Source organism: Marmota marmota, unplaced genomic scaffold, assembly GCF_001458135.2.
Source record: "Marmota marmota marmota unplaced genomic scaffold, marMar, whole genome shotgun sequence".
NCBI classification, from domain to species: Eukaryota; Metazoa; Chordata; class Mammalia; order Rodentia; family Sciuridae; genus Marmota; species Marmota marmota.
In genome coordinates, this window is record NW_025999941.1 from 10,424,644 (window position 1) to 10,449,304 (window position 24,661).

The window sequence follows — 24,661 nt, forward strand, 5'->3', positions numbered from 1 at the left end:
TAGCATGTGTGAGGCCCTGGGTTCGATCCTCAGCACCACATAAAAATAAATAAATAAAAGTATTGTGTCCAACTACAACTAAAAAATAAATATATTTTAAAAAATTTTTCATTAAATGGACTCTTATCTAGCCATCTGAATTTGGCGTTTTGTTAAAGATTAAGAGTAGTACTGTGGTATATGAATGGCTTATTGATTTTTTTTTTCTTTAAAGATAATTCTGAGAAGAATTTGAAGTAAGCTTAAGACTTTTTTGATAGTTAGGTTTGACATTAATCTTCTTCAAGCATTGGATTTTCATTTCCAAGTTAGGAAGGAGTGATGGAAGATCCTGTCTGTCAACTGACTGTCATGAAATTCCAAACTTGATGTAGCTAAGCCTGTGATAATCTTCAAAATGTCATTTTGGAAGAATTTAATGTGAGTTTAAACAATTGAGTTGAGTTCTCTTTTATACCCTAATAGAAAATAATACTATATTTATCTCATATCCTATAGAGAATACTAAGGAAAAACATGTTAGTGATTTAGGATGTATGTCATATTTTACTTTTATGTTTTTCCTGAGCAGTTGGCTGTGTTTTGGCCAACTAAACTCATTTACTTCAGAACAGTTTAAATACAACAAATTAGAATAACAATATTGGTCTTTCAATTTTCCTTTTTCCAATTCCTAAAAAAACTACTTAGCTTTTGGAATATAGGTCAGAATGGTTTTCATAGACAGGGCTGGAAAGTTTTTTCTCTGAAAGAAACATAAATAACCATTTATTTGCTTCAAGCCTACCTTTTGTGTTGTTAATTTGCAAATACTGAAGTTTTAAATTCTTATTAGCTTGTGTTAATAATTTTAAGTACCTTTGTTTTATAGTTTTGTCCAAGACTGAAAGAAGTTCTATATTTTGTAAAAAATGAGTTTTTTTTTTCTTATAAAACATAAAAATTAGTAGTTTTAGTTTCATGGAAAACATGTTTCTTACAAAGCATGAATATATGATTATTAGTAACAGTATTACCAAGGATTGAAAATTAATTTTATAGTTATCTCTAGAAAGTGGAATTGGTAAGTGCTTATTTTAAAAAAGTAGCAGCCTTTGTAATGTGCCATTTAAGTTGGCTAAAAGTAATAACTTAATGTTAAGTGTTAAAAAAAAGTGTTAAAAAATAGTCTTTAGGGAAATAATAGAAAAGTGGAGAAGGAAGAATCATTTTTTTTGTTTAAAAGGTATAGAGAATTAACCAAAAATTCTTGTTTATTTAACATAAGCACTTACATAGTTTTCAGAGGATGTTTACATATATTTAGTTAATATAGGTGGGTATTGAAGTTTATAAAGGCAAATAATAAGGTGCAACTAAGTTCTAATACTGACCAAACAAAAGGGTGTCGAATATCCCACTGAGCTCCAGCAATCTCAGGTAAATAGACTGTTGTTCTGCCTGTTCGAGTTTTGGTTTTACACCTTGCATGAGTTTAGTTGGATTTCTAATATAGGTCCCCCCCCACCCCGTATGTCTATTTACCTTTTTGTGCTGAATTATTTTATAGATTTAACATGTTTTGCAGTGTGTCTCTTGTAGTAACCAGAGACTTACTCCTTTTCTGGAAGCACTTATTTTAAAAGCTAGTGAAGAGTTATTTTGTTTCTAAGTAATTCATTTTTTTCCTAAATAATTTATTGTCCTTCATTATTAAATGTTCAGCATTTGTAGGTCTCAGTATTTTACTGTAGATGGTCATGACCATCACTTTGTTTTTTGGGGATGCCCTGGGGATAGCAGTATTGCACTAGATTTGGGATGCCATCTTGAAGGGACTGTTTTTTATCTGATCATCCTGTATGAACGTCTGTAGTGATTTTTGTGGAGAGAAGCTTGTCCAAAAGATTATCTATCTGCTTCTTTTATGGCCTTAAACTTTTAAAAAATTGCATTGAAATAATTATACACACACATATCTGTAGTTCAGGAATCTTTTTAAAGTGCCTTGTTTTATAATGTAATAAAACAAAAGCAGCAAAACCCTCAGAACATCCCTGGGAGTTTGCTGAGTGTTTGGATAGAAGACAACCTCCCCAGAGTCTCACACTTCAATCATTATGGCTTGCCTTGAGCTCTCTTCTTTGAGGCCTTTGGGATAAGGCAGAGCCACTTCCTTGGGGCAAAGATTTTGTTTATGTACTTTCCTGCATATTCTAAGGTTTTTTTTGATGGTGGTTGTTTATCACTCAGATCTCTCTTTAACCTTTTGACTGTTCTCTAAACTCTGTGATTCCATTAAAGAATTGATAAGGAAGTACAGTGTAATTTTAAAAGCTGTGTACTATAAGACTTTGTTAGGAGAGGTTAGGAGGATACTTGGCAGGGGGAAAAGGGTATCTCAAATTCTTATATGGGTTGTGAATCATCTTTGAAGCAGTAGATAGATATTCATTCTAAGTAAGAGGTTTGTTAAAGCATGAATAGCTAATATTCTTTGAGGGCTTACTATACTACAAATTTTGCATGTATTACTTGATAAAATAATATACTAGGAGATGGGTACTGTTGTTAATATCTCCATTTATAAGGACACTAAGGCATAAATTGGTTACTTAACTTGTGTAAACTCCTTAGCAAGTGGACTGAGTACTTGGAATTCACCAGTGGTTCTGAGGCCCCATGCTTCCTTACCCATACTGTCCAGTTATTTTGAGATGATGTTGATCATCATACACTTGATTTTCTTTCTTTTTTGTTTTTTCTAGTATTGGGATTGATCTCAGGGCACCTACCACTGAGACATATCCTCAGCCCTTTTTATTTTTTGAGACAGTGGGTCACCAAATTGCCCAGACTGGTCTCAAACTTGTGATCCTCCAGTTTCAGCCTCCTGAGTCACTGGAATTACAGGCACATACTACCCGCTGATTTTCTCTTATTTTGAGTGCAGTTAACCACTTAAATTTTGTTGTTGTTGTTAAACTGTCAAGGCTAGTAGCCTCTAAAATTTATGAGTCTTAACTTCTATAGCTGGGGAGACAAATTGCCTAGGGATATGAGGGTTTAGACATTTCTAATATTTTATTTTTAATATATTTTTAGTATATTTTATTTTTATGTGGTGCTGAGGATTGAACCCCCCAGGGCCTTGCGTGTGCTAGGCAAAAGCTTAGTGCTGAGCCACAACCCCAGCCCTCTTAGTATTTTATTTTAATAGAATTTATTAGATTCCTGATGTTCGAATGGTGGTGTATTTCACATACATTATCATTTTAGTCTTCAAACAACCCTTCACCATGTGTATGTATATTACCTGTTAAATAGATATGGAAACTGAGCTAGTAAATGATAGACTGCAATTTAAGCTGGGTCTCATTTTTTTAAAGTATTTTTTTTTTTAGTTGTAGTTGGACAGAATACCTTTATTTTATTTTATTTATTTATTTTTATGTGTTGCTGAGGATCGAAACCAGCGCCTCATACATGACAGGCGAGTGTCTACCACTGAGCTGCAACCCCAGCCCTGGGTTTCATTTTTATGGCTAGTCAAGTCGTCGTCGTTGTCTTCTTTTTCTTCTTCTTTCTTCTTTTTCCTTTTTAACTAGTTGCCATTCCCTGTCGTGAATTTTGTTCACTTTTTGGAGAAATATTTTGCCCAAATTAAAAAAACAAAAGCACAAAGTGGAAGACCTTGTCTAGGTACCCCTGCTGATTTTTGCTGAGAGATCCTTTTAAAGATATTTACTGTGCAAAATTGTGAGTAAAACAAATCTGGTTATAATTAGTATTTAGCTTCAGTTGATTTTTTTCATCTTCCTCAAGAGACTAATATGCTTTTAATTAATATAATTGGTTTTTGTGTTACTTCTAGTTGTTTCTCAATATTTCATGTGCCAGATAATTTGTAGGCATAATATAACTAAGGCAACATGAAATTTAGCAGGTTAAGTAAGGACTGTGAGAGGAAGCTTTGTTTGGTCCAGTCTGATGTTCTTTTTTCCTGGCCTATGTCTGCACTTGATCTCTCCTTTAATTGACCTGTCTTTCTAATTTCTCTTTAATTATAGTTATCAAGGAGTTCTTAAACCTTCACTCTCATTTTCTTCCCTCCCAGGGGTCTTCTTTTTGGGGGCTGTGTATACTGAGATGAGCACATATGTAGCTATTTGTGAAGTAAAGAAAATTAGATAACTTTCTAGGCCTAATTAGAACTTTTGGGTCTTTTTAGTTTGTGGTCTGTTTTTCTTTCCTTCCTCCCTCCCTCCCTCCCTATTTATTTTTGTGGTCTGTTTCTTAAACTTGAGCTAATTAAGAATGTTAAAAACACATGGAGGGGCTGGGGTTGTGGCTCAGTGGTAGAGTGCTTGCCTAGCACATGTGAGGCCCTGGGTTCATTCCCAGCACCACATTGAAAGAATAAATAAACAAAATAAAGATATTGTGTACATCTACAACTAAAAATATTTTTTTAAAAATGGAGGACTTCGTTTTGATTTCTCTTTTGTTCTATCTGTAGCTTAGCTCTTTCAGTTAAATTATATTAGTGATCCTGACCGGTCTTTATGATCTCTTAGGTATTAAACTGCCCCACTGCCAGACTTCCTTGTTGATTAATGTAAATTTGATCAACTTTCTGAGAGTTTTAGGTCAGATGTTAAATTTAATCAAGTTATATGATTTGTTTCTTGTTTTTTCATGGTAATGGAAAAAGCATAGGGGAAGAGGGAGATCACTTGCTGGTGTAGGGATACCTTATAGTCCTCTTTGTAGTCTCTCTGAGATTTGAGAAAGCCTGGAGGTCAAAAAGACTAAAGGAGCTCAGGCTCTAGAATCAAACCAGACCCCTGTTGCTTCTTCATTGACAGGTTATTTAACTTCTCTGAGGCTCAATTTCTTTACCTGTAAAATGGGGTTATTATATCTGGTTTTAATAGAATAGTATTAAACAAGATATCATTAAAAATAATTAAACATTAAGTTTACCATGTGTTGGGCATTGTTTTGTGTGACCAATTATTTACTATTTAATACATACAGGGATATAAAAAGTAGGTACTCAAATACTACTTCTTTCCTATTTTTTTGATAAATGGTTAATAAGAATTTGTTGGGTTGGAGTAATGGTTTTTGATTTGTGACTTGACAAGAGGACTGAGAAAAAAAATCCATGAAATTGCAAAATAGTTTCAAGGCTTTTCATGACTGAACATAGTCTCTTCCTATAATTTACCCTACCCCCCACCCCCTTGGGAGTCTCGCCAAGTTGCCCAGGCTATCCTTGAATTCACAATCCTCCTGCTTCAACCTCCCAAGCAGTTGGGATTATAAGCATGTGCCACAGTACCCAGTTTTTGTAATCCTTCTATAATACTACTGAAATTTATATATTTTGACAATGCTTATGTTGGTAAATTCAACTTATTAATCTTATTTATTTAATCAGAAGAAAGACATACTGACCTTTAACATGTTTATGTTACTGGCTCCCACAAATACAGTTTTCAATCTGAAAAATGTGATCATATTTGAACTATATAAGATTTACCATTTTCCCAGCTTATAAAATAATATAAAGATAAATAAATGATTTTTAAATGTTTCTCATCTGTTACTTTTTTATGCAGCAAGAGAACATTTCAAAATCATAATTTAGTAATCTTGGTAAGAGGCATAGACTGCTCAGTGTCCTGGTACTAATTAGTCATTTCTGAGCAAACAAGGCCATGAAGTAGTCATATGATCATAGCAGGTCATATGGTCATAGCAGATAATGGACTAGATATTTAAGTATGATGGGCAGTAGATTTCCAGTCTCATCATAGTGTGAATCAATTTTTAAAAATATTTATGCCTGTGATTCCCCCCATATTTATTATTGGTGCATTATAATTATATATGATGGTGGGATTAATTGTTACATATTCATACATGCATGCAACGTAACAATGTAATTTGGTCAGTATCATTCTCTATTATTTATCCTTTCCCTCCCCTCCTCCATCCTCCTGACCCTTTTTCTTTACTGATATTGTTTGAATTTTCATGAACACTCCTTCCCCTGCCTTTTTCTCTTTTTCCTCACTAGCTTCCACATATGAAAGAAAACATGATCTTTGGCTTTCTGAGTTTGGCTTATTTCCCTTAATATAATCTTCTCAAGTTGCATCCATTTTCCTGATAATGACGATTTCATTTTTCTTTATGGCTGAATAAAACTCCGTTGTGTATATATATACCACATTTTCTTTGTCTAGTCTCCATTGATGAATAGATACCTAGGCAAGTTCCGTAGTTTGGATGTTGTGAATTGTGCTGTTGTAAACCTAGATATGCATGCATTGCTATAGTACACTGACTTGACTTCTTTAGGATAGATTCTGAAGAGTGGTATAGCTGAATCATATGGTGGTTGTCTTCTTAGTCTTTTGAGGAACCTCCCTACTGATTTCCATAGTGGTTGTACTAATTTACAACTCCACCAATACTTTTAGTACCTTTTTCTTCTCATCCTGTCTGGCATTTATTATTGTTTATATTCTTGATGACTGCCATTTTGACTGGTGTGAGATGAAATCTCAATGTATTTTTGAATTGCATTTTCCTAATTGCTAATAGTGTTGAACATTGTTTTCATATATTCGTTGACCATTCTTTCTTTATTTTTATTCTTATTTATTTATTTATTTATTTTGGTGGATGGATGCAATACATTTTATTTATTTATTATTTTATGTGGTACAAAGAATCAAACCCAGTTCCTCATATGTTCTGGGCAAGTGCTCTACCACTGGGCTACAAACCTAGCCCCTGTATTTCTTCTTTTGAGAAGTATCTGTTTAGTTCATTTGCCCATTTATTAATTGGGCTATTTGGTGTTTTTTGAGTTCTTTATATATTCTGGATACTAATGCTCTATCAAAAAAATCTATATATTTCTTTTGATAGTATAGCTATTTTTTAACAATATTAATTCTGTCTATCCATGGTAGTAGCAAAGATTGTCTCTCATTCTGTAAGTTCTTTCATCACATTCTTCTTATTTTATTTTTTTGGTACTGAGGATTGAACTCAAGGGCACTCTATCACTGACCCATATCCACAGCCCTTTTAACTTTTTTTTTTAAGTTGTAGATGGGCACAATACCTTTACTTTTTTTTTTTTTTGTAAGAGAGAGAGAGAGAGAATTTTTTTTAAAGATGCACATTTTCTAAAAAAATTTTTTAAGAGAGAGAGACAGAGAGAGAGAAGAGAGAGAGAGAATTTCAATATTTATTTTTAAGTTTTCGGCAGTCACAACATCTTTGTTTGTATGTGGTGCTGAGGATCGAACCCGGGCCGCACACATGCCTGGCAAGCGTGCTACCGCTTGAGCCACATCCCCAGCCCACAATACCTTTACTTTATTTATTTATGTGGTGCTGAGGATTGAATCCAGTGCCTCACACATGTGAGACAAGTGCTTTACCACTGAACCACAACTCCAGCCCCCTATTTTGTGTTATTTGGAGATAGGATCTCACTGAGTTGCTTAGCACCTCACTTCTGCTGAAGCTGGCTTTGAACTCTCTGTCCTCCTGTCTCAGTCTCCCCAGTTGCTGGGATTACAGGCATGTGCCACTACACCCAGATTTAATTATTTCCTTCTTAATTATTTCCTTCTCTGTGCAGAAACTTCTTAATATTATGCCATCCCTTTTATTAACTCTAGGTATTGTTTTCTGAGCTTTAAAGGACCCATTGAGAAGTTAGTTGCCTGTGCCTGTCAGTATGTTGGAATGCTGACCCTACATTTTCTTCTAGGAGTTACATAGTTTTCTGGTCTAATTCCTAGGTCTTTGATCCATTTTGAGTTGACTTTTGTGCGGGGTGACAAGCATCTTATCTCATTCTTCTATATATGGATAACCAGTTTTCCCAGCACCATTTGTTTAAAAAAAAAAAAAAAAGCCTGTTTTTTTCTCTGATGTTTTTGGTACCTTTATCAAGGATCAAATGACTGTAAATGTGTGGGTTTGTCTCTGTACATTGGTCTGTGTGTCTGTCTTTATACCGTGCCATGCAGTTTTTGTTACTATAATATAATTTGAAGTCAGGTAATGTGATGCCTCCTCCTTCATTGCTTTTTTGGCTTAGAATTATTTGGGCTATTATGGGTCATTTATTATTCCAAATGAATTTTAATGCATTTTCTTAGTTCAATGAAGACTGTCACTGGTATTTTGATGGGGATTACATTGAATCTGTATATTGCTTTTGGTAGTATGGCCATTTTTAACAATTTTAATTCTGCCTGTCCATGAACATGGTCAGTCTTTATCTTATATCTTCTTCCATTTCTTTTCTTCAGTGTTGTATAGTTTTCATTATAGAGATGTTTTGCCTCCTTGGTTAGATTTATTCCTAGGTATTTTATTTTTGAGGCTATTGTGAATGGGATTGTTTTCCTGATTTCTTTCTCAAGCAGATTCATTATTGGTGTATAGGAAAGCTGTTGATTTTTTTTTTTTTTTTTTTTTTTTTTTTTTTTTGTATCTTGTCTTTGTAAACTGCTACTTTGCTGAATTTGTTTATTAGCTCAGTAGTTTTCTGTTGGAGCTTGGATCTTCTAAGTTTAGGGTCATATTACCTGCAAATTTAAATAATTTAACTTCTTCCTATCCCATTTTTATCCCTTTTGTTTCCTTGCCTAATTGCTCTGGTTAGAATTTCTAATACTATATTGAATAGGAGTGGTGAGAGTAGACATTCTTGTTTTGTTCCAAATTATAAAGGAAATGCTTTTAGTTTCCCCCCATTCACTATGATGTTGGCTTTGGGTTTAACATATTAGCCTTTATGATGTTGAGGTAAGTTCCTTTTGTCCATAGTTTCCTCAGTGTTCTTATCACGAATGAGTGCTGAATTTTTGCCTAGGGGTTTCTCTGCATATGCCTGAGATTTTTAAACAACATGTATTAAAGCTTAGAAAAAATTATTATTGCAGTGTCTTTACTAGAAAATTTGTGGGTGGTGAAATTGAGATTAAAAAAAAAAAGGCAACAAGACACAGTGTCACATGTTTATAATCCTAGTTACTTGAGTGGCTGAGGCAAAAGGATCTCAAGTTGGAGGCCAACCTGGGCAACTTAATGAGACCCTGTCTTTAAAAAAAATACTGGGTAGGGGCTGGGGATGTGGCTCAAGTGGTAACGCGCTTGCCTGGCTTGCCCAGGACACTGGGTTCGATCTTCAACACCACATAAAATAAAGATGTTGTGTCCGCTGAAAACTGAAAAATAAATATTAAAAAATTCTCTCTCTCCCTTCTCTCTCTCTCTCTCTCTCTCTCTCTTAAAAAAAAATACTGGGAATGTGGCTCACTGATAGAGGACTTGTTGAACATGTTAAATTCCCTGGGCTCAACACCCAGCACTGCAAAGGAAAGAGGGTGTGCAGGGGACAGCAGCATAAATTACTGAATTGATGTGGGAAAATGTCTTTATGGCTAACCAGTGCACCTAAAAGAAGGTGAAATTTAAGATGGAATTGAAGCTGACAGGAAGATTCCCAAAGTGAAAAAGAAAAAAGGGGGGAGGGGAGGACCTTATTTTAAATATTATTCTAGATATCTTAGTTTTTATTATACTCAGATGAAGCATAGCCTATGAAAGTAACTTAGAAACTGGGAACACTACACACATAGGGGTATAATAATTATACTTTTATTGATTGAAAAACATTTTCCTGGGGCTGGAATTGTGGTTCAGCGGTAGAACGCTTGCCTAGCGCGTGCGAGTCCCTGGGTTCGATCCTCAACACCACATAAAAATAAATAAATAAAATAAAGATATCATGTCCAAGTACAATTAAAAAATATTTTTAAAAAGAAAACTTTTAGTAGTGAGAAGAGTAATCAGAATGTCCAAGTTTTTGAAACAACTTTTTTCTTTTTAAATAACAATTCTATCCTTCTAGTTGCTCAGGCCAAAAACTGGGGGGAGAGGGAATTCAACTCAGACTCTGCTCTTTCTCTCACACACAGCATTTGTCTTGTTCCTAGGCACCAGCACCTCCCACCTGGATTATTCCAGTATCTTTTTAATTGGTCTTCCTGTTCATATTCATGTAGAGTCTGTTTTCAGCATAGCTGCAAAATGATACTTTTATTTTTATTAAAATTTTTTTTTTTTTTTTTGCTAATAGGAATTGAATCCAGGGGTGTTTATCACTGAGTGACATCTCCAGTCCTTTTTATTTTTTTTATTTTTTGAATTTTGAGACAGGTGTCACTAAGTTCCTGAGTTTCACTAAGTTGCTGAGGCTGGCCTTGGAAGTTGCCATCCTCCTGCCTCAGCTTCTTGTGTTGCTGGGCAGAGTGATCCTTTTAAAAGGTCAAATTACATCCCTCCTTCGTTCAAAATCCTCTATTGGTTTCCCAAAGGCCAAAGTTTGCACAGCAGCCTTCAAGTTCATATATAATTTGGCTCCCTGGTACTTTCCTGAGTTCATCCCCTAATGTTTCTGATTTGATAATTCTTCTCCAACCATGGTGGCCTCATAACGTGACATACAAGTTCCTACTTTAGGGTCTTAGCATTTTGAGTTTGAATGTTCTTTTTCAGGTACCACTTTATCATTCTATTGAAAGTTCTATTTCCTGCCCTTCCTTGTTGAATTTTCCCCCTAACATTTATTTTTTTCAGCATATTATGCATATTATGTATTTGGTCTACCCATACCAGATTATCATATTCAGGAGTGCAAATTTTTCATATTTGTCTACCCAGAATAGGGTATGGCAGGTAGTATGTGCTAAGTAAATATTTATTGACTAATTGAGGAAGATTTCCATGACAGATCATAGTATTAGTACCTTTGCTTTGAAGAGCTTTCTTTAAATAACTGATTTTGGCTCTTAATAAAAGTTCTAGAGAATGACAGTGCTAATTCTAAACACACTGTTTACTAATGGTGGAACTTACCATGTTATAGTTTCCAACCTCCCTTGAAGTTAGATGTGATCATGTGATTGCATTTTAACTACTGGAATGAGGATAGATGGATGGATCTGTCACTTTCAGGCCTGGCCCTGCAGACCCTCCGGTAAGTGATCCCTCTCCACCATTCTGCTTGAGAAGACTATGTCCAAGATGGCAGTTATGTGAAGGAAGGCTCTTGACTTCAGGAATTGCTACATGGAGTTGCAAGTGATCAGGAACATTGGTTTTATTTGAGTGAGAAATAAGTAAATAATCTGTTGGATTAAACAGCTGAAATTTGTAATTTTTCTGTTAAAGCATTAACAATACTTTAAATAATACCAGCTGATAACTGCTAAATTATTTTCTTCCTTATTCTCTTGTACATCCTAATGGTAAACCAGATTTTTTTTCTCATTTGTCATTGGCTTCTGTGTAAGTACTCATTTTTAGTCTTATTAAGATATATTTTATGTTACCATAAAATTCACTTACTTAGAGTATAAAAAGCTCAGTGATTTTTCCTTTAATACAGAGTGATATCAGCTAGCACCACCAACTGTTAGAGTGGTATAATCATCACCACTAAAATCAATAATTTTTTAGTATTTCACCCACTCTCCCCCACTAAAAAACAAAATAAACAAAAAGGAAATCTTGATTGTAGTACACATTATTTCTTTTTATGGCTGAAAGGCATTTTGTTGTATTATATAGACCACATTAGTTGGTTGATGGACATTTGAGTTGTTTCTGTCTTTTGGGTATTGTTAATATTGCTGCTGCTATGAACATTCAGGAGCAAGTTTTTGTTTGGATATATGTTCTCATTGTCTTGAGTACGTGCTGAGGAGTGAAATTAATGGGTTGTATGCTAACTCTGTATTTAATGTTTTGAGGAATTGTCAGACTTTTCCAAAGTGGTTGCAACATTTTACATTTCTGTTAACAGTACCCTTACCCTTTATCACTACCAGAGGATTAGAATTACTGGGTAAATATAGTTCCTTAAGGGTTGAAGGTGGGGGGCATTCACAACAGGGAATGGGGGTGTGGCACACAGTGTGAATTGACTTCTCTCTTGCCCCCTCTTCTATGCGTTCCTGTTGCTTACCTGGCACTGTCTTCACTGTCCTGTTTGCTATTCTTAGAACACAGAACCTCACTCTTTTGGATCTTTGTGCTGACTTTTCCCTCTGCCTGGCATGTTCTGACCTTCCATATCTATTAAGTCTTTGTCTATGTTACCTTTTCAGTGAAACTTTCTCCCTCAGTCGATATAACTCTAAACCTATTACTGTCACTCCAGCCCAGTTAAGTCATTTACACATTTTTAAAAAGTACTGTACTTTCTTCCTTCACGAGGTCAGAGATTTTGGTCTATTTTCGATGTGCCTCTAATATTGTGATCTTTTACAATTTTTTAGTTTTTAATTTTTTTGTGGTACTAGGATCATACATACATATAAACATAGTAGGTTTCCAGTAAATGAAAAAATGGATAAACGACTTTCCATATTAATAAATGCATCTTGTTTTTCTTAAGATAAAAATTTAATGGGCTGGGGTTGTGGCTTAGCAGTAGAGCACTCCCCAAGCATGTAAGAGGCCCTGGGTTTGATCCTCAGCACCACATAAAAATAAAATAAAGGTACTGCGTCCAACTATAACTAAAAAATAAATATTAAAAAAGATAGAGATTTAAATCATAGAAGTAAACATTTTGAGTATATTCTCATCATAAAAAGCTTATCAATTCAGAAAAAACAAAAATTTCCTTGTATTTTGCCTCTGCATCTCATTTACTAGAGATAGTCACCATTAGTGATTTGGATACACTCTTTTAGACCATTTAAAGATATCTGCACAAAGAATTAAAAAAATAATATAAAGATATTTGCACATACATATGTACCTATAGGAATATGTAGTTTTGATTTGTATTTTTCACAGATATGTCTATATTTTTCATAGCTCTATATAAAATCACTCTCTATACCCAGAACATTTTTGTCGCCTCAACACAAACTTTATATTCATTAAAGTGTTTCATTCTTTTGAATTCTCATCTTGTGAATATGATGCAATTTTGATTGACATTGAAGTCCCCCCCCCCGCACCGTACAGACATTGTTTGTTCAAGCCAACATTTTGGCTCTTGCTACTTTGTACACACATGGAAGTGTTTTTCTGTATTGGCCCTGGAAATGAAGACAATTTATATTTTTTTTTGAAATTGTTAGCTATTTATTTCCTTGTTCTCTCTAGGTATTTTTCTGAAATAGATATGTCAGAATAAAATAGATATTTTATTCCAATATCTATTTTTCTGAAATAGATATTGGAATAAAATTGAAATACATTTTTTAATAGAGTAAAATTTCTCTTTTAAAGGGCTTTATTTATTTACCTTCTTCATCTTGTATTGACAGCATCCATTTCTCTACATCCTCACCTATATTAGATGTTATTAATCTTCTATTTTTGACAATCTGGGTAAGAACTCATTTTAGCTGTTGAGGTTGAATATACTTTCATATAATTATTGAGCATTTGTATTTCTTCTGTTAAAATTCTTGTTCTTGGATCCATCTTTTAATTTTTTTTTTAATTTTTAATTTTTTTGTGGTATTAGGAATCATACCCAGGGCATAATACCATTGAACTATGTCTCAGCCCATTTTAATTTTTAAAAATTTTGAGAAAGTGTCTTGCTAAGTTGCTGAGGCTGCCCTCAAAATTGCGATTCTCCTGCTTCAGTCTTCTGAATAGCTGGCATTATAGGTATGTGCCCCTGCACCTGACTGTACATGACCTTTAAAGAAAATTCTTCCCTATATTAGATTAAATAAGTCTCTTATTTACTTTATAGGTGCTGTTTTTTTTATTATGGCTATTCATATTTTGTTATATGCTAGAAATGGTTTCTTCTGTTCTATAGTTTGTCCTTTAAATCAAGGTTCTTTTTACCAAATGGGAGTTTTAAGTGTTTCTTTATTTACATGTATCCATTTTGTGGCTTCCTTGCTTAAGGAATTCTGTGCTATTCTGAAATTCTAACCATATTCACTTATGTTTTCTTTTAATTTGGTTTAAATCTTACTTTTCATGTTCTCCTCTTTTAATTCACCTATAGTTTGTTTATATTGTAGTGTAAAGCAAAGATCTAATTATTTTCCTCCTCCAAATCCAGTTCATTAACACTATTTGTATCTTTTCACAAGTGATGTGGTATGCCATTTTTATCATGTACTGTACTCCTTATAAAATTGGATATATTTTTCATCTTCATTCTACTTTATTGATGATGTATTTATTTTTTCTTATGCTAATAATTTATTCTATTTTAATATTTTGATAGAAGAAATTTGCCTCATTATAAAAGATATACACTTTCTCTTTTAAAATTAGCTTATCAAGCAGTATAAAATACTCTTTTGGAATTTTGATTGGAAGGAAAAATATTTCTCTACCATAGTTTTTAATGGCCATACAAGGGACATTGTTATCTTGTGCTATATTTTATTTGTTTGTTATTATTGGTTCAAAATAATCTTTTCAAACTATTGGCTCCATAATTTCCTTCCTTCCTTCCTTCCTCCCTCCCTCCCTCTCAATTTAGGTTAATCTTGAGTACAAGTACAAGGTTTTGTTTAGAACTTGCTGTGATTTGCTGAGTGCAGTTGTACATGCCTGTAGTCCCAGATACCTGGTGAGGCTGAGGCAGGAGAATGGCTTGAGCCCAGGTGTTCAGAGCCAGCCTGGATAACATAGTTTCTGAAATTAAATATTTATTGAGTTTATAAATACAAATTTATACATATTAGCAATCTATACTGAGTTCTGTCCTCCTAAGCCTTTTAAAAGTTATTTATGTAAGACATGTTAAATTACATGGCTGAAGATCTTTCCCAAAGACATCTTTTTTTGTTTGATTGTATTTGCATACCTGGGGTCTTGGTATGTTGACCAGGCTGCCCATGAACAATCTGGGTTCAAGTGATTCTCCTGCCTCAGCCTCCCCAGTGGCTGGGACTATAGGTGTGTGCTCACAGTGCATGGCTCTCTTACATTATTGTAATATCCCAAATAATACTCTTTAAAAAAAATTTTTTTTTGTTGTAGATGGACAGAATAACTTTATTTATTTATTTTTATATGTTGATGAGGATCAAACCCAGTGCCCACACATGCTAGGCAAGCGCTGTACCACTAAGCTACAACCCCAGCCCCCTTTGTAATACTCTTACTCAGTGTTTTATCTTAGCTTTGGAAACAAGGTGCGTTAACATGAAGTGTAGTTACTATCACTAGGCTTATCGAATATGGATCACAACTATTAATAATAGGCGGTGGGGGAAAGCATGGTTTAAGTGTTCAAATGACTTTTAAATATTTTGAAAGATTTACTACAGGTAGTTATTCTGGGTTTTTATTTCTTTATTTTATACTTATTTTTGCAGTACTAAGGATTAAATCCAGGGTCTTGTGTAGATTAGGCAAGCACTCCATCCCTAAGCTATAAAAAAAGAAAGAAAATAGGAAAATAGGAATTATGTTTCTCTTGATGACTTTACCTCATCCCCAGAAATAATTGTTTGTGATGAGCTAGTGTTGATAAATATGTAGGGAGTGAATTAATTAGTAGATGGAATGGTACGATTTGACTGAGATTTGGGTGAAAAAGTAAACTAAGGAAAGGGAGCACATTTAGAGGATTTGTATATTACTCTTGAGTTTCGTTCAGTTGTTCCTATGAGAAGATGTGGATGTCAGTGCTTTTATGGTATATAATTTTGTTCATAACTGGTAGTTGTCTCAAATGGGACATCCATACTTATAATAGTTTATTAAAACTTTTTCTATGAAATGAAATTTTAGAATCTGAAAAAGACCTTACCTCATTCTACAGACAAAAACAATGACATAGTATGATAACATGTAAGATTGCATAGCTGGTAGAACTGCTATTTCCCATCTGAAGCTGTTGTATTTCAGGTAGCTATTATTCTTGAAGGGCAACATTAAAATCTAAGATAACTTTTTCTTAGTGATTAAAGTTGCTCTGAGAATCAATTACCAAGGGCTTTCATATACACTTAAAACCCTTTGAGAGATATAAAGTTGCTTGATCTTGCAGAATATCACCCTCAACACTGTGCTGTTAAGTACCTATCTCATTTATATAGTTTTTTGTATTGTTGCCTGGGCAGTTAGTTCATACCATGCCCTCCTGTAGCAAATCCTTTTTTCACTTATTCTTTCTCATCTGTTAGAGGTGTATATAGATAATATATTAGATTGTTTTACAAGCAAGAATAAATAGATTCATCCATGGGCAAAACTCAGAAACATGCTAAGTGAAAAAAAACAGACAGAAAAGACCACATATCGCATAATTCTATCTATGTGAGATGTCCAAGAAAGGCAAAATCTCTAGAGACAGGAGATGGATTAGTGGTTGGTTGAGCCTAGAGATGGGATGGGGAGGAACAAACTGCAAGTGAATATGAAGATTCTTTTCAGGGATACAGAAATTGGATTATGGTGATGTTTGCCCACCCTGTAAATTTACTAAAAGTTATTAGATTATACATTTAAAATAAAATTTGGGTATATAAATTATACTCCAATAAAGTTGTTTAAAAAATTTGGTTTAGAACTCATTTTGGAGGGATTCTCTTTTATAATTGTAGATTAATATAATTGATAAATTTAGTTATGCATAATACCCTAGAGAAGTAAAATGGAAAACTAGATAAAGTAATATATGATATATATTTTTATATGGTGCCAAGGATTGAGCCCAGTACCTCAGACATGCTAGGCAAGTACTCTACCACTAAACCACAACCCAGTCTTAGGAATTGTTTTTGTGAAAAGGAAAAATTAAAGTTTTTGTGGATAGGAATTATGGCACAAAGAGTGGTAACACTAAGTTTTAAGGATAGGATTCATATACATGTTAATTTGTTGTGATCTATAGATATTTTATCAAGGTCTTGGTTTCTCTTCCCATCCTTTCCCTCTTCTTCTGCCCCCTGCCCCTTCTCCCTCTCCCTCTTTCCCTTCCTACCTCTCTCTCCACATATACTCTTATACAGAATTGTCAAAATTAGAGAAGGTGTCAGATTTTTCCTCTAATCCTATCTTTTCTGCCAGTATGTTTTTGTTTTATCTTACCTTTCATCCCAGTCAAGTGTCATGTCTTTTGAACAAGTAAACACTTTGGCTTCAGGCTGTTGATGAATTCTCTTTGATTTTTCAGCACTTTCATTTGGACCCTTGGATGCTCATTGGACAGACTCTTGAAACCTGCAAGTCATCTTCCAATCATAGCAGAATCATTAGGCCTTTCCTTTGAGTGGGGAGGAGATAAACCCATGTGTTGTGGAGATGAACGGGGAACAGCAGCTTGATGCAGGTACTGGTTTTGCTGAGCAGATGTTATCCTCCATAGTGCACAATTGTATTACTCACCTGTGTTACATTGTCTGACTTGTCTTTGTACCACTAAACTGGAAGCTCTTTGAAGTTAGTAGTTATTTTTCATTGCCGTGTGCTGCACCAGGCAAAGAATCTGGCACTAAAGACTACTAATAATGTTTGCTGAAAAAGTAAGTCATTTTTATGAAGACACTTTTTAAAAATAGTATTTTAATTTTGATGGTTACTTTCTAATTATTTCAAAATAATTATGGGTCATAGGAAGTTGCAAAGATAGTGTTGACAGGTCTCATGTTCCCTTCACCCAGTTTCTCCCATGAGTTCCTCAAAAAATTGTAATATGATATAAAATCCAGGACATTGATACTGATTTAAAGTGTATATAGTTCTGTATCATTTTATCACACATGTGGACTCCTGTAACATGATACTGAAAAGTTTTGTTTTGAAGCCTAAATTATTTCTAGCTATGCTTTTCATTCTCCACTTGTCTTTTCTACTTGATGTTCTTTATTTATCTATGTCAATGCAAGTTAGTTAATTTCACTTGCATATATAATACCATTTCATTAAAGAATTGCCACAGTTTATCTCTCATCCTACCAATTGCTTCCAGTCCTTAACTATTACAAACAGTGCTATGGTGAATATTCTCTTATTTGCTCCTTGTGTTCATTGGAAGCATGACTTCCCCTAGAATTTACTCATTTACCAACCATTTATTGAGAATTTGCTCTGTTTCAAGCATTATTTTAGGTAGTGGGACGTATTAGTGAACAAACAAACATAAAACTGTCTTTGCTCTTTAGTTTACATGAAGTAGGATTGTTGGATTACAGATATTTGAATCTTGCTCACCCAGCAGATAATTTTTCTTTTAGTATCTATTGCTCACACAACAAGTATATGTTGTGTGTCTACTATATACCAGGTGTTTTGAATCTAGGTGACAGAAATATAAGAGTGACCAAAGTAAAATTTCTGTCTTTATGTTTATGATTTAGTAGGGAAGATTAAAAGATATGGTATATGGTCAAGTAGAAATGAATGCTATGAAGAAAATGGAAGCAGAGCCTCCATTTAGATGGATACTGAAGAGGTGACATTTTAGTAGAAACTTGAATGAAATGAAGGTGTGATCCTCCTGGAAGATGAATCTTTGAACTGAGGGAACACCAAATGCAGAGACCTTACAGAAAACATTAAAAAATGTCAAGGAACTCATTGTCACCTGAGTGCAGGAAACAGTGAATGTCTGGCTGGGGATAAAATAGAAGGGTATGTGGCCAAGAGTTAGCTCATGTAGGGCCTTGTAATCTTTGAAAGATTGTAGCTCTTATTTAAGTATGATTAAAAGATGAAAGATACTGTGGACTAGAGATAGTAATAGACAGGATGAGAAATTATTTGATTTGGAATGTTTTAAAGATGGTAGCTACAGAATTTTTTATGGATTGGATATAGGATGTGAAGGGAAAGGATAACTTCACTCTTTTTTGGTAGTAAGCTAAAACATGATTAATAGTATCTTTACTCAGAGAATATTTATTTATTTATTTATTTTTAATTTTTTATTGTTGGTTGTTCAAAACATTACATAGTTCTTGATATATCATATTTCACACTTTGATTCAAGTGGGTTATGAACTCCCATTTTTACCCCGTATACAAATTGCAGAATCACATCAGTTACACATCCATTGATTTACATATTGCCATACTAGTGTCTGTTGTATTCTGCTGCCTTTCCTATCCTCGACTATCCCCCCTCCCCTCCCCTCCCCTCTTCTCTCTCTACCCCCTCTACTGTCATTCATTTCTCCCCCTTGTATTATTTTCCCCTTTCCCCTCACTTCCTCTTGTATGAAATTTTGTATAACCCTGAGGGTCTCCTTCCATTTCCATGCAAATTTCCCTTCTTCCTCCTCTTCCTCTTCTTCCTCTTCCTCCTCCTCCTCCTCTTCTTCCTCTTCCTCTTCCTTCATCTCCATCCCNTCAAATGGTGGTCCCATTCCCAGCTTTCCAAGAAATCTCCATACTGCTTTCCAAATTGGCTGCACCAATTTGCAGTCCCACCAGCAATGTACAAGTGTACCCTTTTCCCCACATCCTCGCCAGCACTTATTGTTTGACCTCATAATGGCTGCCAATCTTACTGGAGTGAGATGGTATCTTAGGGTGGTTTTGATTTGCATTTCTCTGACTGCTCGAGATGGTGAGCATTTTTTCATGTACTTGTTGATTGATTGTATGTCCCCCTCTGAGAAGTGTCTGTTCAGGTCCTTGGCCCATTTGTTGATTGGGTTATTTGTTATCTTATTGTCTAATTTTTTGAGTTCTTTGTATACTCTAGATATTAGGGCTCTATCTGAAGTGTGAGGAGTAAATATTTGTTCCCAGGATGTAGGCTCCCTATTTACCTCTCTTATTGTTTCTTTTGCTGAGAAAAAACTTTTTAGTTTGAGTAAGTCCCATTTGTTGATTCTAGTTATTAACTTTTGTGCTATGGGTGTCCTATTGAGGAATTTGGAGCCTGATCCCACAGTATGTAGATCGTAGCCAACTTTTTCAGAGAATATTTAGAATCATATTGAAAACTTAAGTTTGAAATATCTATTAAGTGACCTAAATGTTTGGTACTAGATACTAACTTACAGGCCAAAATGAATATAATAGTTTTATATTCCTACTATCTTCATATTATACGATCCACTAGGGTGAACTTTAGATTTGATGTCTCCCCAAACTTCTGTTCTGTTGAGACCCATTGACACTCTAGGCACTAAGGGAAACTGCCATTAAAACAACAGTAAAAATTTACTTAGGCAGGGGTTGAGGCTCAGTGGTAGAGCCCTCGCCTAGCACGTGTGAGGCTGAGGCCCTGGGTTCGAACCTCAGCACCACATAAAAATAAATAAAATAAAGGTATTGTGTCCAACTACGACTAAAAAATAAATATTAAAAAAATTACTCAGTTTTTTTGTGCAAACTCAATTAATTTGTCCTGAAGTAAATTTTATAAGTTAGATTGCTATAGTTTTATGTTTTTGTACCTTCATTTTTCTTTAATTGAGATTCACCTGTTTTTTGTTTTGTTTTTAATTCCAGATGCTGGATCTGGTATGGAAGAAGTAGAATTAAGCTGGGAAGACTATCTAGAAGAGACAGGGTCCACAGCAGTTCCTTATGGGTCTTTTAAACATGTAAGCAGTAACTATTATTGTTTTACTGTTTTATCCTTTTTCTTTTAGCTGTTGTGTCATCATTAGAGAATTAGAGTTGTTGAAATTACTTTTCCTTCTTCCTACCATTCTCATTGACAAAACTTGACATATTCTAAAATCCTTTATGGTTTTTTATTTTTTCTGCTTTAAAATGTATTACTTACCTCTTTGACTGGTCATGGATGCTCCTTTATATTTTTGCAAAAAACCCTTTTCATAAGTGGAAAAAATTATTTTCTTTTACTTTATTGATTATTGATTTTTCTCATCAAAAGAAATTTCAGTGGGAGAGTTGGGGTTGTGGCTCAGCGGTAGAGTGCTTGGCTAGCATGCAAGGTCCTCGGTTTGAGCCTCAGCACCACATAAAAATAAATAATTAAAATAAAGATATTGTGTTCAACTACAACTAAAAAATAAATATTAAAAAAAAAAAGAAATTTTAGTGGAATTTCCCTCTTGTTAAGAAAAAGCATATCATACATTGGGGCATATTAGTGGCCTATGTAGCTCAGTATTATTCCCTAACAGCTCCATTTAATGTTTTCCCAGGGGACAGCATATTTGCCCTATGTAATAACTAGAATGTAAGAAAATACTCCAAATTTTATTAATAATTTATATCTAGACTTGGCTTTTAAACTGCTTCCCCTAAGCTCCCTTTTAAAATGCATTAAATTAATTATTTTAAAATGATTTACTTCATATTTGTCTTAGTCTGCTTGGGCTCCTATGACAAAATATCATAGACTGGGTGGCTTAAACAACAGAAATTTATTTTCTCAACAGTTCTGGAGACTGAAAGTCTGAGATCAGAGTTCATGGTCAATTTCTGGTGAGGATTCTCTTCTTCATTTGCAGGTGGCTGCTTTCTTTCTGTGACTTCAGATAACCTGGGGAGTGGGGTAGAGGGAATTATGTGCATAGACCTACATTAGAATTCTCTGGTACTTCTTACAAAAAAGATATTAATTATGTTGGATCAGGGCTTCACCCTTATGACCTCATTTAATCTGATTACTTTGCTGTTATCTAAAGTTTGTATCCACCCAAAGCTCATATGTTGAAATCTAATTACCAGTATGGTGATATGGAGAAGTGAGGCCATTGGGGAAGTGACTAGTGCCTTCATAAAAGAGTTCTGACCAGAAACTATGCAACTCCTAGAAGAAATTGTAGGGTCAACACTCCAGCAAATAGGCACAGGAAACTACTTTCTCAGTAGGACCCCTAAAGCTTGGGAAATAATGCCAAGAGTTAATAAATAAGATGACATTAAATTAAAAAGTTTCTGCACAGCAAGGGAAGCAATTAGGAATGTGAAGAGAGACCTACAGAATGGGAGGAAATCTTTGCTAGCTACTTTTCGGACAGAGGATTAATGTCTAGATTATATAAAGAACTCAGAAAAACAACCCTATTAATATATGGGCAAATGAATTAAACACTTTTCAGAAGAAATACAAATGGCCAACAAATATATGAAAAAATGTTCAACACCTTTAGCAATTAGAGAAATGCAAATCAAAACTACACTGAGATTTCATCTCACACCAGTCAGAATGGCAGTCATCAAGAATACAAATAATACCTCCTCCAGTCCCTCAATATCCAAATCCAAAATGCCAAACCCTTTGTGAAATTTTCTATTTTCCTGTCTGTGAAAACATCTCCTTCCTTCCAATTCGCTTTGTCCTGAGTATGCCCTTCTTAGAGCATGTTTTTACCTGCTGGCTGGTATTATGGTTACTCATATATCTGGTCCATCTTCTACATTAGACTATACTGGTCCTGTCTTTGAAAATAAAGAATGATTTTTTATTCATCTGGGTATTCTCATCGGCACATAGGCCTGAATCTTTCATGTAATAGGTGTTTATGAAACAATGAATGAAGAATGGAAGAAATAATTTGGTTCATAAAAAATTCTTCACAAGGGGCTGGGATTGTGGCTCAGTGGTAGAGCGCTCACCTACCATGTGTGAGGCCCTGGGTTCAATCCTCAGCACCACATAAAAATAAATAAATAAAATAAAGGTATTAAAATTTTTTTTTCCCACAAAAACATAGTTTTCATTGGAACAGATTGGTTGACTATAGATGAAACTTACCAACTTTTGCATATATTATTGGAGACCAAAATGTTCTTATACTTGTTCACAATAAAGTGTTATGTTTGGGATTACAAAAAATAATAATACAAATAATAATAAATGCTGGAGAGGATGTGGAGAAAAAGGAATACTTTTACCCTGTTGGTGGGACTGTAGATTAGTATAACCACTATGGAAATCAGTGTGGAGGTTCCTCAGACAAAGAACCATCATATAACCCAGCTATACTGCTTCTTGGTATTCATCCTAAAGAATTAAAGTCATAATATTATAGTAATACTTGCTTACCTATATTTATAGCAACACAATTCACAGTAGCCAAACTATGGAACCAGCCTAGGTGTCCATAAACAGATGAATGGATGAAGAAAGTGTGGCATATACATACAATGGAGTTCTATTCAGCCATAAAGAAAAGTGAAATTATGTTATTTGCAGGAAAATGGAAACAACTAGAGACCATTATGTTAAAGGAAAGCTCAGAAGATCAAGGGTTCCGAGCCACAACTCCTGCCCCGGGTAGGAATCTTAATGAAAATCAAAAGGAGATCAGTAGAGGAAAGGGACCAGGAAGGAAGTGGAAGTTGGAGAGGGAGGGTGGAAGTGCTGGGGAGTTATATTTGCCAAAGTATATTGTTATATTGTGTGCATGTACAAATATGTAACAGCAAAACCCCATCATGTATATTTAAAATACACCAATAAAAGTAGAAAGAAAAAAATAAATTTTAAAAGTCTGGGAGAGTTTGCTCCTTCTACTGTGTGAAGACATAGCAAGAAGTCATCATCTATGAATCAGAGAGCAACCCTCACCAGACACTGAATCTGCTGGTGCTTTGATCTTGCACTCCTAGCCTCCAGAATTGTGAGCAGTGTATTGTTGTTTATAAATTGTCCAATCTAAGGAGGAAAAACAAAACTGAAGAAAGAATTAGAGATAAAGCACATTTGGGAATAAGGATCTAAAAGAGTGAAGAAGCCCTCCTCATGGCATATACTGGTGGAAAAAAACAGCATTTACTACGGGAAATCCACTGAACTCTCTCTGGATGTTGTAGAGCAAAAACTTTAAGCTGTTAAGGGAAGAAGTATAAGCCCTGTCAACCCAGGGCAGCTTGGGTAATAGAATAGAAGAAAACAAAAGCCCTCTGTTCCTGGAAGAAGGGTAGGAGTACTTGCTGAAGCATTAGCAATTCCCTGTAGTTGAGATAAGGGTAGGATCACTGAGAAGTTTCCGCCCCAAGACTTAGGAACACAAAGCTTAAAACTGAGGTTAAATATAAGAGAATGTTCCTCCTTACTTGTTCCTCACCATCAGATTAGAAAGTGTTGAGTAACAGCAGTCTGTAGTAGGGGTAGAGGGAACTGTGTGGAGAGACAGTCTCTGAGGTGCAGTCACAAAGAGAAGACCTGAGTTCAAGGATGGTGCAGCAGACTCCAAAAAAGACCCTTTGGCAGATGAGCCTATACCGCTAAATACTAGCTGATGCTACAGAAATTTGAAGCCTGTGGTACACTATGAATAACCATAGCAACAAACCCCAGCCCCAGCTCCATTCTTGACTAGATTGACTTAACGTTTTCTCTTGAACTAAAGACCCAAGAAAAAGAAGAAACATACCCATTTCTAGGTATAATCACTATTTGACTCTGTCTTGATTGTTCTACTCATGATGTCTAGTTTTCAACCAAATATTATAAGGGCACATAAAGAAGCAAGAGATGGGCTGGGATTGTGGCTCAGCGGTAGAGCTCTTGCCTAGTACGTGTGAGGCACTGGGTTCTATCCCCAGCCCTACATAAAAGTAAACACAATAAAGGTCTAAAAAATATTAAAAAAAAAATAAAAAAGCAAGGTGGGGGGAAACACTGTCAAAAGATCAAGCAATTAACAGAACGAGAGTCATGTGACCTAGATGTTGGAACTATCACATGGGG

The 24,661-nt window shown here is 34.8% G+C and overlaps 1 protein-coding gene across 5 annotated transcripts in view; it reads left to right on the forward strand.

Annotated features, from left to right (window-relative positions):
* Positions 1–24,661, forward strand: part of Sfmbt1 (Scm like with four mbt domains 1) — a 125,526-nt gene that overhangs the window by 43,701 nt on the left and 57,164 nt on the right. For 4 of the 5 annotated variants that reach the window (XM_048801145.1, XM_015494435.2, XM_048801148.1 and 1 more), the window contains exons 2-3: positions 17,210–17,365; positions 20,497–20,591. In XM_048801145.1, coding sequence (XP_048657102.1) covers positions 17,338–17,365; positions 20,497–20,591 — 123 coding nt within the window. In that variant the 5' untranslated portion in view covers positions 17,210–17,337. Of the gene's footprint in view, positions 1–17,209; positions 17,366–20,496; positions 20,592–24,661 lie in introns of those variants that run through there. The other variant, XM_048801147.1, reaches the window with a different exon arrangement.